Source organism: Sitophilus oryzae, unplaced genomic scaffold (assembly GCF_002938485.1).
Source record: "Sitophilus oryzae breed Bouriz unplaced genomic scaffold, Soryzae_2.0 scaffold_376_pilon_pilon, whole genome shotgun sequence".
Lineage (NCBI taxonomy): Eukaryota > Metazoa > Arthropoda > Insecta > Coleoptera > Curculionidae > Sitophilus > Sitophilus oryzae.
The window spans coordinates 897067-912213 of NW_022146947.1; the positions used below are offsets into that span (position 1 = coordinate 897067).

Consider the following 15147-nt stretch of genomic DNA (forward strand, 5'->3'; position numbering starts at 1 on the left):
CAGACTATCTTCAGACTTCAAACTTCAAACTTTAAACTTGTCCAACTGTCAAAGCGCGGGCCTTATATACCCCCTGGCGGTTGTTTCTAGATTTTTCTAAAGAATTCTATAATTTTCTTTACTTTCTGGCGAATGCGCCAGGTTCCTCAATGCACATTGCGATTTTTTAGCAGTATGCAATTATGCAACCAGTAATACACCTTGACAATATGATGTCATTATTGTGTTATTCGGGGTTCTTAAGATATAAATGGTGTGTATAACTATACCAATCCGACTTTGTACTTTTTTATTTAGATTTCATTATTCCATTGAATAGTGGAACAGTTTAATGCATTTTTAAGTAAACTGATGCAGCTGCATCATTGCATATGTGACGGTCTATCGATTCGTACTCCTTGCACCATTTGTTTTCTTGCTACATTTAGTTGTATATTTTTTGTACTAATTCTCTTGAACGGTTCAATGAGTAACTCGGTAAATACATCAAGTAAAACACGTGAAAAAAACAGCAATTATTGCAAAATTCTATCAGCCAGTAAAATGCCATGGGTATCTATTATACCAGATGTCTCGCAAATAATCTACAGGCTGGTTACTAATAAATAATATAAAACATATTTTTTTCAAATATTTGCACACTTTCGTTGCAAAAAATATCGTCTATATTGGCGTCTCTTTTAGAGCAAACAATATTTTATAAAGAGTCAATAATAGAACAGATATTAATATAAATATAAAAGGAGCGAACACTTGACTAACTGGACAAAAACCGTTCTACTTCTCAAGAGGAAACCAACTTAAAGCTGAACTGAAGAACCTGGAAGACTCCATCCGTAACCTGGAATCCGGCAACGGTCTAAGATACTCGAAGAAGTTTTTCAAGATTTACGACATTGAAAAATCAAAGATTTTTCTTGATATTAAGTAAGAACAACCTTGAATAGAACTTTAGAATGTCACGTCTCCTCAATGAATACCTCAGTACATTGAAGCTAAGAAACAACGACGAATGCAGATTCTGTGGGAAAAATAGGGGAGCCCCAGAACACCTCATCACAGAGTGCGCCGAGACGATAACCATTTGCGTGCCATAAACTTTGGCAGGACTGATATTGGAGATGGAGAACTACCCTCTGTAAAACTGTCTCAGATCCTGGCTTTTGTCAAAGCCCTGAGACTGTATGATGAGTTATAACTAAAGAAAAGAGGACACAGTTCCCCCCTCCCATACAATCTACTTCTACATCTGATATAAATATAAAAAATCTATATAGATTTTAATACAAAAGTTCAGCTTAAAAAGCCTTGATGCTAAAATATTCGTTAAATACGTATTTTCTGCTGTAAAATAGCTAAAACTGAGTTCTGGCATGATATTTAGGTCGTCCGCTTTTAGATTTTTGGATAAATATAGTATTAATAGTCGGGGAATAATAAATTTTCGGCCTAGATTATTTTTACTTCGCTGATTCGTTTCTATTTTAAAAATAGCAGCGGATGTATCTATCTGACAACGAGTACAATAGTGAATACTGTCAGTTGAATAATTGCAGATTAGAGATGGTCCAAATCCAAAAGTCACTAACTGTGATATCAGTTCGCAACTGTTAACAATTTAAGCTATTTATTTAATGTGATAGCAAAGCAACAGCCGTCTTCGCAATGCTTTAAGTCGAGAATCGTATAATACCATTCCATAATGGACTCGTCCAAGTAAAATGCTGCTAATCAATGGTCATACGATTTTTAACTAAAATGAAATTATATCAAATCAAACTTCAAATTAACAATTTTAATGCGGGGTCCAGAACAAGCAAACAAAACAACGACAAGACAGAAACATTCATGGTTTACGACAAAATTGCGACAAATTCAATACATTTCTGCGACATTTTTGTCTCATTTTTGTTTTGTTTCAAAATTCGGAGACTTTCAATGTCCCGTTTCGAGTCGGTAAAGGTCAAAGTGTCTATGTTTTGAGCGTATATTTTACGACAAGTCGACGGCGCAGTGTGGATGGCGTGTGCAGCCAACAGTAGGAGACCAGTGAAATCACACATGGTTAATAAAACTCATTCGAAACAACTAAACTTTTGACTTTGTTGTACTTTTGTCCTTGCGGTGTGGACAATTTGTCTCAAGTTTGTCTTGTCAGAATTCCCCATATTGTGTCGCAAGTTTGTCTTGTTTTTGTCTCAAAATCGTGTTTACTTTTTGTCTGCTTGGTCTGGGAGTAAACATTCATGTCCGTGGCACGACACGCGAGAGGAAAAGTGATAAGGACAGCCTACAGCTTAGAAAAAATCATCCGATTTAAATGAAATTTGGTATGTCGATAGACTGGACCAAGGCCAACTTGACCGTTACGATACGTGTCACGGTGACAGTTAGTTTTGACGGAAGAAACGTCAAAACTTGACGTCGTCCGATCGCGACCAAATTTGGTGGGTAGGTCCCACCCTGCAAAGTTGGCTACGACGTTTCGTTTACATTTTCATCGGGGTGGGACTAAGGATTTGATATTGAAGAAAAATGTGGGTCGATTTCGGCATAATTGGAGACGAGTTACAGGATGACGCGCTTGACGTTTCGAACCGATGCCTCTAAATGGACGAAATCATCAGGATTTTTATATATTAAGTATGAGTCGATTGGAACCAAACTTGGCACGTGGATGGAGGTAGTCCTCATAATGGTGTCCTCAGACGGACAGACGGAAATAAGAAGTTTCACTTCAAATATGCGCACATAGTGCACACACAATTTTTTCGTAGATTTTCTTCAAGTGGCGAAAAACTAAGAATTCTTTTCAAGAAATTAACCCACCAAAAACGTATAAACTTTTTATTCGTGACATATTTATTACAAATCGAAATAATACATAACATAGTCTATTATCGAATAGTATAAAGAAATAAAAATGTGTTGACAGATGTTGATGTATTAATAGCGAATTATTTCACGCATTTTACGAAAGATTTACGGCTGATGCCGAGGATAATGGTATTACGGATGCAGTTTTCGCACTCTCCGAGTTGCAAATGTATGCGAGATCCGACGCCGTAGATACACTTAACTACCAATCAACTTTAACTACTTAATTGGCATAAATACAATATCGAGATTATGCAGTTAACGACGTAAGCATAACATTATTTCTAACGAGATTTTTTCTTTTTAGATTTCAAAATTTGTTTTTTTCGAAATTTTATGTGGTAATATAAAATCTGCATCTCCTTCTGTGCTCACTTTCTTCTTTCCGAATTCAGACACCTGGGCATAATTCTGAGAAGGCGGCGATGTCCTGCGATGAGTGTTTTTAATTCGACAATCTTTGACCCATCATCCAAGACATGTTCAATGGGGGACAGATCGGGTGATTTTGGCGGCCATGGTAAATGATTAATGTGGTGCTGATTCATAAAGGCTACTGATGCTCAAGCAACATGTGCTCTGGCATTGTCTTGCTGGAAGATGATGGTGTGAAGGTATGGAATCACCTATGGCTTCACCACTTCATCGACGTAGCGTTGGGCTGTCATGTTGTATTTAATGAAAACCAGTGGTGATTTGCTGTATGCAATGGCACCCCAAACCATAACTCTGACAGTGCGATATACATGTCATGATGTTCTCTGTCAAACTGTGGATTGCGTCTTTCACCACGTTGTCATTTCTTGCCTGGCATCTCTTGGAAGTAACATCCCAAACAAAAGCGTGATTTGTTACTAAAGATCACATGATTCCATTCCTGATTCCTCCTTACACCACTCCAGGTGGTTACGCCGATTTTCAGGAGTAAGAGGGTAGCAGCCAATGCGGACGATAAGAAAAAATGCCAGAACTTCAGATTCGGCGATACACCGTACGCATACCAATTGGCCTTTCATGTTCTTCAAACCACTGATCTGCAATGGCGCAGGTGCTGGTGGCAATTCAATCTCTGAATGCATGCGATTTCTAAATTCTTAATCGGCGATGTTGAAGTGCTGTGATTCCTCTTTAACGTCCCCTACCCTCTCCGCTCTATACTCTATATCTTCGACCTTCTTGAGTGTCACCTAGGTGTTCTCCTTTTTGTTTCCATCAGTATACCGATTTGGTCATTTTAGAAGCGTGGTCTGGATTTTAACTTTTAACGTGTAAGACAGTGATGTAGGGAGCTTAATGGAAAATCAAATGTATTAAAAAGAGATAAAAGTCGGGTTGATACATTTCTTCTATGCGGTATTGCCAGATTTGGCATTAAAAGTTCAAACCGCACAAGTAGGTAGGCGTTTAGGGAAAATGTTGCATCTAGGGTTGGAACCTTATTTTTCACAATTAGTTATTCATTTTACTACAGATGTAATAGGTTATATTTAGCTTCATATTATCTTCATTTCAGTAGTATACATGAAAGTTTTTAAAGTAGTTTATTTTTTTCTACACAAATTTTCTCACAAACGTAAAAACCGGCAACACTGTATGCCGCTTTTGACTTTATCTCTCTATCTGTCAACCGGTCATTTATATTATTCTCTGTCTTACACGTTAAAATCCAGACCACACTTCTAAAATGAACCAATCGGTATATTATATTATATTTTATAATTTCATGTGATTTAATCCTACTATAAAAATTTAATTTATCTCTCGGCAACTATCAGTACGGTTGCACTAACCCATCACCAATGTCAAAGTACGGCGACGTCCGGTTACGTAATTAGAGAGACCTCGGTGGTGCCCCGCAAAGAAGAATTAGGTCGGAGAATCCGTACCATCGTAGTATACCTGCGGTACTACCCGATGTCCGGAAGGCACGGACACCGACTTCGCCGCAGCTCCGAGGTACTCTTCTTCTTCGCTGCCGCTATCATTTTTATAAATCGACGTCACGGAATTTTAATCGAATCGAACACATGTTTGTCGGATCTTTTGGAGGAAGTACCACCGAGGGGGGACGGGTGTACAGATTTGGCGAACATATGGTCGTTGTAGGGATAGTTTTGGGTGGTACTGTTCGATTTTTTCGAGGTTTGAGAATACTAGGTTGTTTGAAAGTGGTAGACGATGATGAATTATCAAGTAAAACGGCTAGTTAGACTGGCATTGTGTTAGTTCTGAAAATTAGACAGTAGGTACATTTTAAGATTACAGTTGAGGTTTGGAACCTACTTATATAATATATTTAAATTTTGAGTGACAAGTGATTACCTCAAAATATTGTGAAAAAAAACTGTATAAAACTGAAAAAATCTAATCTCGAATTTTATACCTTAAAAGTTGGTTAATTACCTTCAATCTTAATTTTTTAAACCAGTACCTTTTGTCATTATCTATCTGCAGTACTAAAATATATTATTTACCTATCGTGTGATGTTATTTTACGCAAATACTCCAGTTTTTGGTACCATATACGAGATGATATACAAACTTTATTTGTGGCTAATACAACTCTCTGGCCATAGTCTCTCGAAAACTGTGTCTCTGGCGGTCTCTGGGCACCGAATATTAACTGTAAACTATGGTCTGGGTCAACACTTAATTTTCCCTCGAGTTTTCCTTCACTTAATGTAACACAACATAGTCCAAAATGCAAAATATTTATCATTTCTATTTGACATAATTTGACACAAAATTATAACCTATAATTTGGCAAGAGTTTGACAACTCTCAAAATACTTAAGTCGAGTTCATACCTACGCATCGGCGTCCGTTTGTCGTTTATCGTTCCATCAAACCCATAATATTGAAGTATGATCTGTCATTTTTAAAATAAACCAATAAAACTGGTTAAAAACAACAAGAGACGATGCATGACGTATTTATTTATAAACCCATCCATAGTTAACTAAAAAAATATTTTAGTGAAATAAATTGATTGGTATGGAAGTGATCTGCTTTTTTACTGTCATCGTCTGTCGAAATCTTACCTGAGAAAAAACAGAATATACATCTTGACAAAAGTGCATTCTTTATAAACATTTGGTTACTCTAAAATGGTTACTCCCGTTAGAATTTTTCTAAATTTTTATACCATTTTAGAGAAAAAAATTAGAATATGGTTGAATTTTAGTCCTAAAAATCAAAACGCGTTTTTATGGTGATATCGTTTTGTTTTTATTCTTTGATAGGTGTATGATAGGTGCTTATTATTAATTTTGATTAACGTCATATGTTTTGCTGTTGTTAAAATATCATCCTTTCCGATAAGTAGTATCACCCTTTCTGTAGCAGTGAACTAAATACATTTTGTGCCTTTTTAACATTTGAAAATAGTAATACACTTTTGATCCTCCTGAAGAATCTTAATTTTTTGTGATCAAGAGGATACACCGAGGGATATACTATAACTGGCTATATTTGCCAATATATCTAATAATTTTACCGGAGAGTTTATGGATTTTTGCCTGTGTAAACATATAGACTGGAAACGACCAGTCTAACAAAATCATTTGCAAATAAACTCTTATAACAACTCAAAGAGCTAATTCAATGAGATCAATGTACGATCTAATAATATTTCTAATATTAATCGTAGTTATTATATCAACTTCTACAAACAATTTTAAACAAGTTTCTAATGCTCTACATGTTTGAAAAGGTTACCATCTATTGCACACATTTATTTTTTGTTCAAATTTATGTATAGCCCTTTCTGTTGAAATATTTTTTTTGTTGTTGATTTTCTTCTTATACTTCCGAATGCATTTTGTACTCTTTATTGTAAATGTTGGGGTATATTGATTTCACTTTTACAAATGACGTCAAGTAATGGCCCTGCTCCTTGGCGGCAGGTCCAGGAACCTCGCTGGCCATTATATGCTCCACCATTTCCAATCCATCTTCCGGCGAAAATAATTTGATTGTTTATATTATATTATTTTTTATTATTTTATTGTATTTGATTTTCCATATTCGATGTTTTATCTCACGTCATTGTTAAGTTTTAAAACTCATCAATATTGTAACAATGAATATATTAAATATTTAAAAAAAGGGCCGAACTTGAAATTAGTTTAAATAAATTGTGTTTAAATGCCCGAAACAAAAAAAACATTAAGTGTGGCATATCATTGTACTCAGGAGACCGAATTCTTTCAAAACCTGAAATAAAAAATGCAAGTCCGTATTTAAAAACATCTCCGAAAGTTGGCCTATGTATCTCACAAATTATCAGCTAATTTGAATGTTGGGGTCTTACTAAGCTACAGAATTCGGAATGAAAATATCCAGAGACAAACGAGAGTTACTGGTATAATCCAAGAAGTGGCTAAGATGAAATAGCAATGAGCTGGACATGTTGCCAGACTAGATAAAGACAGATTGATGCAAAGGATAAACGAATTAAAAAAAATGAGCTCTTTAAGTATTTTTAAGAGTGTAATTCCTCCAGCGATGGCTATTATAAAACACCTCGATATTATTAGTGTAAATGAAGAGCCTGATTAGCGGTCACGTGATCAATTTCAATCGCTTCAAAGAGCGACGTCCACTTAACGCCGAACGTTTCAACTGCTAATTATATACATCTTCAGGCTGCTCGTCAAATTTTTTTCCGTCGTGACGCATCGCTATCATTTCAATAGAGTAAAGAAAAAATACCTGACGCTAGAAGCGTAATTATACGTCATTGTCACGGCATATTATTCTCCCCATTGAATATTTTCGGCACTGACTGACAGTAGCTTTCGTTCTGCTCTATTATCTTCTGCTATTATGATTATTACTTTTTGTTATCGCCCCCCTGTTTCCGCGAGGGGGGAAGGATTGAACATTTTTCGTCTATTCAGTGCTGACAATGAGAGGCTTTAGGCTTTTTTTTCATATGGTAAATATGTCTTGTTATATCGATATTCGGTATGGATGAAATACCATAGATTGTTAATAATGTTTGTAGCTTAGTGGCGGATTCAAAATTCTAGAAGTATTTTTTCTAGAAAATAGTGTATCTACTGTTTTATTAGGAGTAAAAATGATACTTTTTGTGGCGATGCTCTACGTTTGACATTACAGGCGAGGCACAAAGTCATTTTTACTCTGAATAGAGCATGCTATTTTGTTTCAAACGCCCACAAATATTTTTTAACAATTTCAAACATCCAAATAATATAAAAATATTTAAAATATCTTGTAAGTAATTATACAGGGTGGTCTCAGATAAATATAAGTAAAAAAGTCCGTATAAATGTATGTCCTAAAATGCTTAGTTTTGGAGATACAGGGTGTAGAAATTTCATTTTTATTTCGATTTTTTTCAAGCAATTTTTGCAGTAACGTCAATATTTGGATGAAAATTGGTGCCTGGGAGTTTTTTGATAAGAGATATTTGATTTTTATGTCAATATGACACCTATTTGTAGGGGGCGCCACCTCCGTGTGTTTTAACTGTTTTGAAGAGTAATAACTTTTCGTCCGTACCTGTATAAAACTACTGAGTGGAAAAATATACATTTCCGTGACTTTTTACGTAAAAAATGTCTCTTGATCAAAATCGCTATGAGCAACCGTTCTCAAGATATTTAGAATGGAAATAGTCAATAAATGTCATTATTGACAAAAATAAACACGTTGAGTAGATTGTTCTTTGACTGAAATAATAATAAAAAATAATAATTGTGGGAAATTTTTATTTTTTTAAATTAACCATACATTTTTCTGCGGAAAAGTGATGATATAACTTTTTTTTTGTTTCTGTTGAACTTTTGCAAAAAAACATTTAAAATTTATCATTTCAGTCTAATAACTATTGACTAAATACAACATGTGAAATTTATGTCAATGATGACAGGCATTGATAATTTGGGTTCCAAATATCTCGAGAATCATTACTCGTAGCGATTTTTACCAAGAGACCTTTTTTTACGTAAAAAAACGTCGTAAATGTATATTTTTTTACTCAGTAGTTTTATACAGGTACGGACGAAAAGTTATTAGTCTTCAAACCAGTTAAAAAATATGTAGGAGGCGCCTTCTACCTTCTATCAGATATTGACGTTACTTCAGAATTATTTGGAAAAAAATCGAAGTAAAAATGAAATTTCTACACCCTGTATCTCCGAAACTAAGCATTTTATGACATACATTTATACGAACTTTTTTACATATTTTTATTTGGAGAATATGCTGCCGAAGTTTCCGGAATACAGTTCGGACCACTCTGTATATCTGAGTGTATCATAACCAAAAGAATTATGAAAAAATAGAAGACAAATTACTGAAAATAAAAAATTATTATATTAAAAATATATTAATTAATACAGCAATGGATGCTGTCATTTACTATAAAAGTTATGTATATATCGGGTGCGTCTCAAAAATGGTTCACCCCCTATAACTTTTTTATTTTTTCAGATAAAACAACGAGATTTGGTATATTAGTATATGACATAAATTAGGATTGATTGACATATTCAATTGTTTTCGGTCACTTCCGGTTTTCCAGGAAATGACTACAACTTTTGATTTTTAAATGGCACCCTCGGTATTTGTTTACTTTATTCGATGACACTCTGAATAAATAAATAAATAAATAAATAAATGCCTTTATTGTCAAAAAATTTTTCAATTTGTGGACAAAGGTAAACTAACAAACAAAGTAAAAAAATAGAATGACATATCACATGTCAACTTTTGATATTTTCGCGGTTGTGACATTTCGGACAACATGCGGTTCATAACGACAATTTGACTCGAAATACCGAGTGTGTGGTATCAAACTATTCGTAAAAATGCTTTTTTGAAATATGCTAATGAGCCACCCAAGTTCCATTTGAAAAAATTGAAATATGATCAAAAATACGATTTGGACATCTTTTAACCGGCCAGGACAAGACACTAAAAACGTTAGACGATCAAATCTATTTTTCCAAGGCTCCTTAATTAAACATTAGTGTTTTTAACACAGACATGGCACTTTAGATTGAAATTTAAAATACAATTTGTTATTGAGCGAATATGTCAAAAGTTGACATATGATACGTCATTCTATTTAGAATGTCATTTTCGATCGAATAAAGTAAAAAAATACCGAAGGTGCCATTTAAAAATCAAAAGTTGTAGTCTTTTCCGGTGAAACAGGAAGTGACAGAAAACAATTGAATACGTTAATCAATCCTAATTTATGTTGTATACTAACATACCAAATATCATTTTTTTATCTGAAAAAATAAAAAAGTTATAGGGGGTGAGCTTTTGAGACGCACCCGGTAGAGGAACTATGGTGACTATGGTCACGCTCGTTGAATTTAATACTTTATGTCAGTTCAATAATATCGACGGTTGAAAGGAGAAACTGCTAATACGCCACTTTCGTAACTTTACAGAAGACCTGTTTGTCTGTTTTATTTTGAAACTCTGTCGCTTGGCATTATGTTTCTCATAATTTATTCAAAATTTAAAATGTTTAATGCGCCAAAACATAGGATTATTAGGAAAAAAACTAAGTAGATTGACGCAGAAAAATTCGCTGATTTCGATAACTCAATTTTCTTTCAACCGTCGATATATTTTTCTATTTTTGTGCTTAGGCGTAAAAGTACTTTACTTTTATGCCTAGGCGTCAAAATGACTTTTTTATATAGTCAATCAGTAAAAATCAATACTTTTGTGACGTTTGAATAAAAACATATATACGACTAAGTTCAAACTTTACACCCCCTTTTTCCCTTCCAGGCCTACGAACTCTCCACCCTCACTGGTACCCAAGTGATGCTCCTGGTCGCCTCCGAAACCGGCCACGTCTACACCTTCGCCACGCGCAAACTCCAGCCCATGATCACCTCCGAAGCGGGCAAGGCTCTGATCCAGACCTGCCTGAATTCCCCCGATCCCCCGGCGGGGGCTGGCAGCGGGGACCAGCGCATGTCGGCCACCGGCTTCGAGGAGACCGAGCTCACCTACAACATCTCCGACGAGGACTCTAAAGTAAGGCAGATGGTTTACGGGTCGCACTCGCACCCCCACTCGTTGGCCGCGGGCCAGGGGCACTACTCCCACCTGGAGCAGAGCCACCTGGGGTTGGGGGGCTCGCCACAGCACCACGGGGGGTACGGCCAGGCTTGTCCCAGTCCGTTGCCCCCGCCGCATCAAGGTTATGGTCATCCGGGCCAGCATCCCCATTCGCATATGCATTCGCACGCCCCCCGGTAGAGGGTTTGTATGATATAGTTTGTAGGAGTATAGATTTTTATTATTATTATTTAAATACGTACGGGTCCCTGTTTGTTTGGGGCCTGATATGAGAGAGTTATTAGTATTTCTATGTTTTTTTTTTGATAAGGGTTTAATGAACGAGGTTTGATAATGCGTTGGACGACGTGTTTTTGGGAAGGTTTTGATAAATATGAGCCGAATATACTTTTTTATTTTAATAATATATTTACAGATATTTACTTGTGCTATTTAACGAGATATACTTGAAGAAAAAACAAAATGCAGTATTTTTTCTACAAATGTATGTAAATAGAAAGTTTGTCCGACGACAAAATCCTTGACAATGATCGATGTGTCTGTCATTTTAATTTCAAAGTATTGTGTGTTTTATTTTAGAAATAAGTTGGTACAATTGGAATGCAAAGCCGGAAATTAAGATATTTAAAATTTTAGTGAAAATTTATTACTTATAAATACATATTACAAAAAATGTATAAAATTGAAAAATTTTGCGATTCTTGACAGCACTACTAAATACATTCATATGCAATCTGAATTATTTTTTGAGAAAATTTAAAAAACTTCTTTGTTTTCTATTTTACACACCTGTTTTTGGCGAATAAACACCAAAATAATTGATATTTCTATTTGAATAAATAAAGTATTTTTACTGGTTTACCTTACATTTGCTTATTTTTTTTAGTTTGTGGTCGAACTATACTACCAATTTAATGTACTTGCACTTATTTCTGGGACACCCTGTATAAACATATCGATAGTTGACTTAAAAAATATTGGAAACTTTTTTTTACTGAAATAAATGGATTGGTAGGGTCGAAATTTTTCCTGATTTGTAAAACAGAGTGGGACAGGCAAACCACACCCTTCTATCTTCACTAATAACGGAGATACCGTATGATTTCAACCAAAATGGGACACCCTGTACAGTTATGATTGGAACCGATTGTTAATTCCGCCTTTATATTTTTTGATTCGCCCCGGTATATGAATCGTCAACGGATTCCTGCGATCTGTGCGAGTGTGAAGCTTTACGGTTTTTCCTTTCCGTTCGCTTCGGGGAAACAAACGACTACCGCCTTATCCGCCCCATCCGTCACGTGACTACCGGGACCTGTCAAAACGTCTGACATAATCATTCGGACCGATATTAACGATGATGCCCGAGACGGCCGACAGGCGGCGCCTCAGCCTATTGTTTGCCAAAGGCCGCGTTCTTTTTCTTTTTTTTTTTTGGTTTCATAGCCATTCGTGTTGTTTCTTTTTTAAATCTCTCTTTCGTTCTTATCCTTAGTACTAGTAGTATTATATTATACTTTCTCTCGTTCTATACCTCATCATATACAGGGTGACGCCTTTTTTAGCCGCAAGAATTTATACAGGGTGTTTAGATTAGCTCGCAATAAATGGAAATATTTTTCAACTCCACTTTTTACATATTTTGTCCCTATAACATTTGTTGCGACACAATTTTCATTTATTTTTATTGTTGGGCATGCTGAAGTAATTCCAGACAAACTTCTTTTAAAAAATTGGCGCCGGGAGGCACGTATAGCCGCCCATATAAAATATGTTAATATCTCGAAAACTGCGACTTTGACTGATTTTGATGTTATTACCAATTTTGTTGCAAATATTATTCCTAATCTTAATTTGAAAACCGCGTTTCGCTAGCTACTGTAATTTTAGAGTTACGATTTTTTTAAATTTTTAACCCCCTCCTATACCCCCTTACCAACCCCCCACCCCCACCAAAAACTAACGGCCAGATTCTCGGGTGCCACAGTACTTTTGTGCCAAATTTGGTTCAAATCGGTTCAGCGGTTTTTGAGTTATCGTGTTACAGACGGACAGACAGACACCACGAAAATATTTTGTATTTAGGTCATTTATGACCCAAATATCTCATTTTGAGTGAAATTAAAAAAACTTTTTTTTGCCGATCCTAATAGTCTAGACTAATAGTCGGCTAAAAATCTGTAAAGACTTTTCTCCTTTGTAGCCAATTTTTTGGCAAACCCTGTTTGATAGATACCAGCCTTGTATTTTAGAGTAACAGGAACTAATTTTTAAGAGATCTCTTCAAACAAAATTTATGTTTTTATGACTATTTAGTTACACTTAATTATACTAATTTCATTTTGCAGTGTCCCATTTTCGTGTGTTTTACAGGGTTTCTCGTTTTCAAAGATGCAGTTTTCTCCATTACTCTGCTACTTTTTTATGAAACTAAAGATGCTATACACAGATTTGTCATAGTCCTCGTAGTTTCTGAAATATTGAACGAATTTGAAATTAAGTTGCATTTTTCGACTCCCCTCGTATATCTCAATGATATTTATAACTTATCGAAAAGGTGAAAACTGAGTTCCTTAGAGTTTTTCATATAGAGGGTGCTCCAAACTGTATTCCGGAAACTTCGGCTCATATTCTGCAGATAAAAATAAATAAAAAAGTTCGTATAAATGTTCTAACATGCTTAGTTTTGGAGATACAGGGTGTAGAATATTGCCAAAAAAAATTTTCTCATGCCAAAAAACTCCCAGACACCAATTTTCATCCAAATATTGACGTTACTTCATAAATTATTTGGAAAAAAACGAAATAAAAATGAAATTTCTTCACCCTGTATTTCCGAAATTCAGCATTTTAGGACATACATTTACACGAACTTTTTTACTTATTTTTATCTGCAGAATATGTTGCCGAAGTTTCCGGAATACAGTTCGGATCACCCTGTATAATTCAGTGGCGTAACTAATCTTTCGCCTGGAGCTGTCATTCTTGAAATATGACAAGTATTTATGTTTTTTTTTTTGAATGGGATACATCGTATATTATTTTTCTATTCTATTTTTCTTAGTATGTGCTTTCTACAAATATAATATACTCGAAAACAAGGTAAAAAATGCTTTATTTAACTTTTAACATAGGCGGCCGTTTTAAATTAGATAGTGATTTTAATTTATTCTACGTTAAATTTTGGTTATTGGTTATTCCACGCCAGTTTCTGTGTGTGAAACTGTTACACAAGTGCATTTAAAAAATCAGTAACTCAATAAAGTAACCCGCAATATTATGAACAAAGAATCAGAATTTCAATTCAAAGCTTCTTCCTTATAAAATAAGGATTTCAAAAACACAAGTACATTAACAACATCATCGATAATATGCGGTTTTTACGTGTTATATGCATGTTTTCCTTTCGTTACCTGGAGAGCACTGAATGGATTTCTTGAGTTCTCGAGGCCTTGATTAGTTTCTTCTTGTCTCGACTAAAGACAAATTTGTCGACAATTCTCCAGCAGAAACCATAGGACTAACACTCAAAGCATGAACCAACTATGAATCAGATCGCTTCGGTGAGATCGAAAGGTGTGAATCCGCCTTAATCTACATTGTAAATTTTGTCCAATCAGTGTATGACTATCTGTCGAGCGTATATAGACGTGTAAAGCGGGCTTTACTAAAGCGGCGTCTGTACTGTAAGATAGAACCGGAGATAGAGCTAGTCTTTTTTTTTTCTACTACGGCGCGTCGGATCAAACGCCGCTCGATTATACGCTAACGGCAGCGACATCTGAGCGGCCGAAGCGTTAATTAGACGGTTAATTTTAATCGGTTTTCGTGTAATAAAAATCAATCGGAATGGACGAGGAGAGGAAAAACCAGTCGATAATTTTCCACCAGGAAAGATATTAATCAAGGTTTAATACGTTTTTTTTTCTATCTATCTTATACTCCGAGATATTCTACAAGATAAGGCCCAAAGTCACCGGCCTAAGACCACCGAGGATGTTATTAGATTCGTTTCTGTTGATTTTTCGCTTTGATGATTTCGGTCTTAAGGACACATCAAATTTCAATTAATTGTCTCTGACTTCCAACAGGTTTATATTTTGGAAATGGGTCCAATATTAAATGTTATTACATTGATATGCTTCCTGTTTTTGAATACTCTTGAAATGTTGGTTAAGGGGTACCTATTGT

The 15147-nt window shown here is 35.3% G+C and overlaps 1 protein-coding gene across 2 annotated transcripts in view; it reads left to right on the forward strand.

The window, feature by feature from the left end:
* LOC115885169 (serum response factor homolog) overlaps positions 1-15147 on the forward strand; it is a 136735-nt gene that overhangs the window by 31897 nt on the left and 89691 nt on the right. For both annotated transcript variants that reach the window (XM_030903977.1, XM_030903976.1), the window contains exon 2: positions 10660-10911. In XM_030903977.1, coding sequence (XP_030759837.1) covers positions 10660-10911 — 252 coding nt within the window. The remainder of the gene's footprint in view (positions 1-10659; positions 10912-15147) is intronic.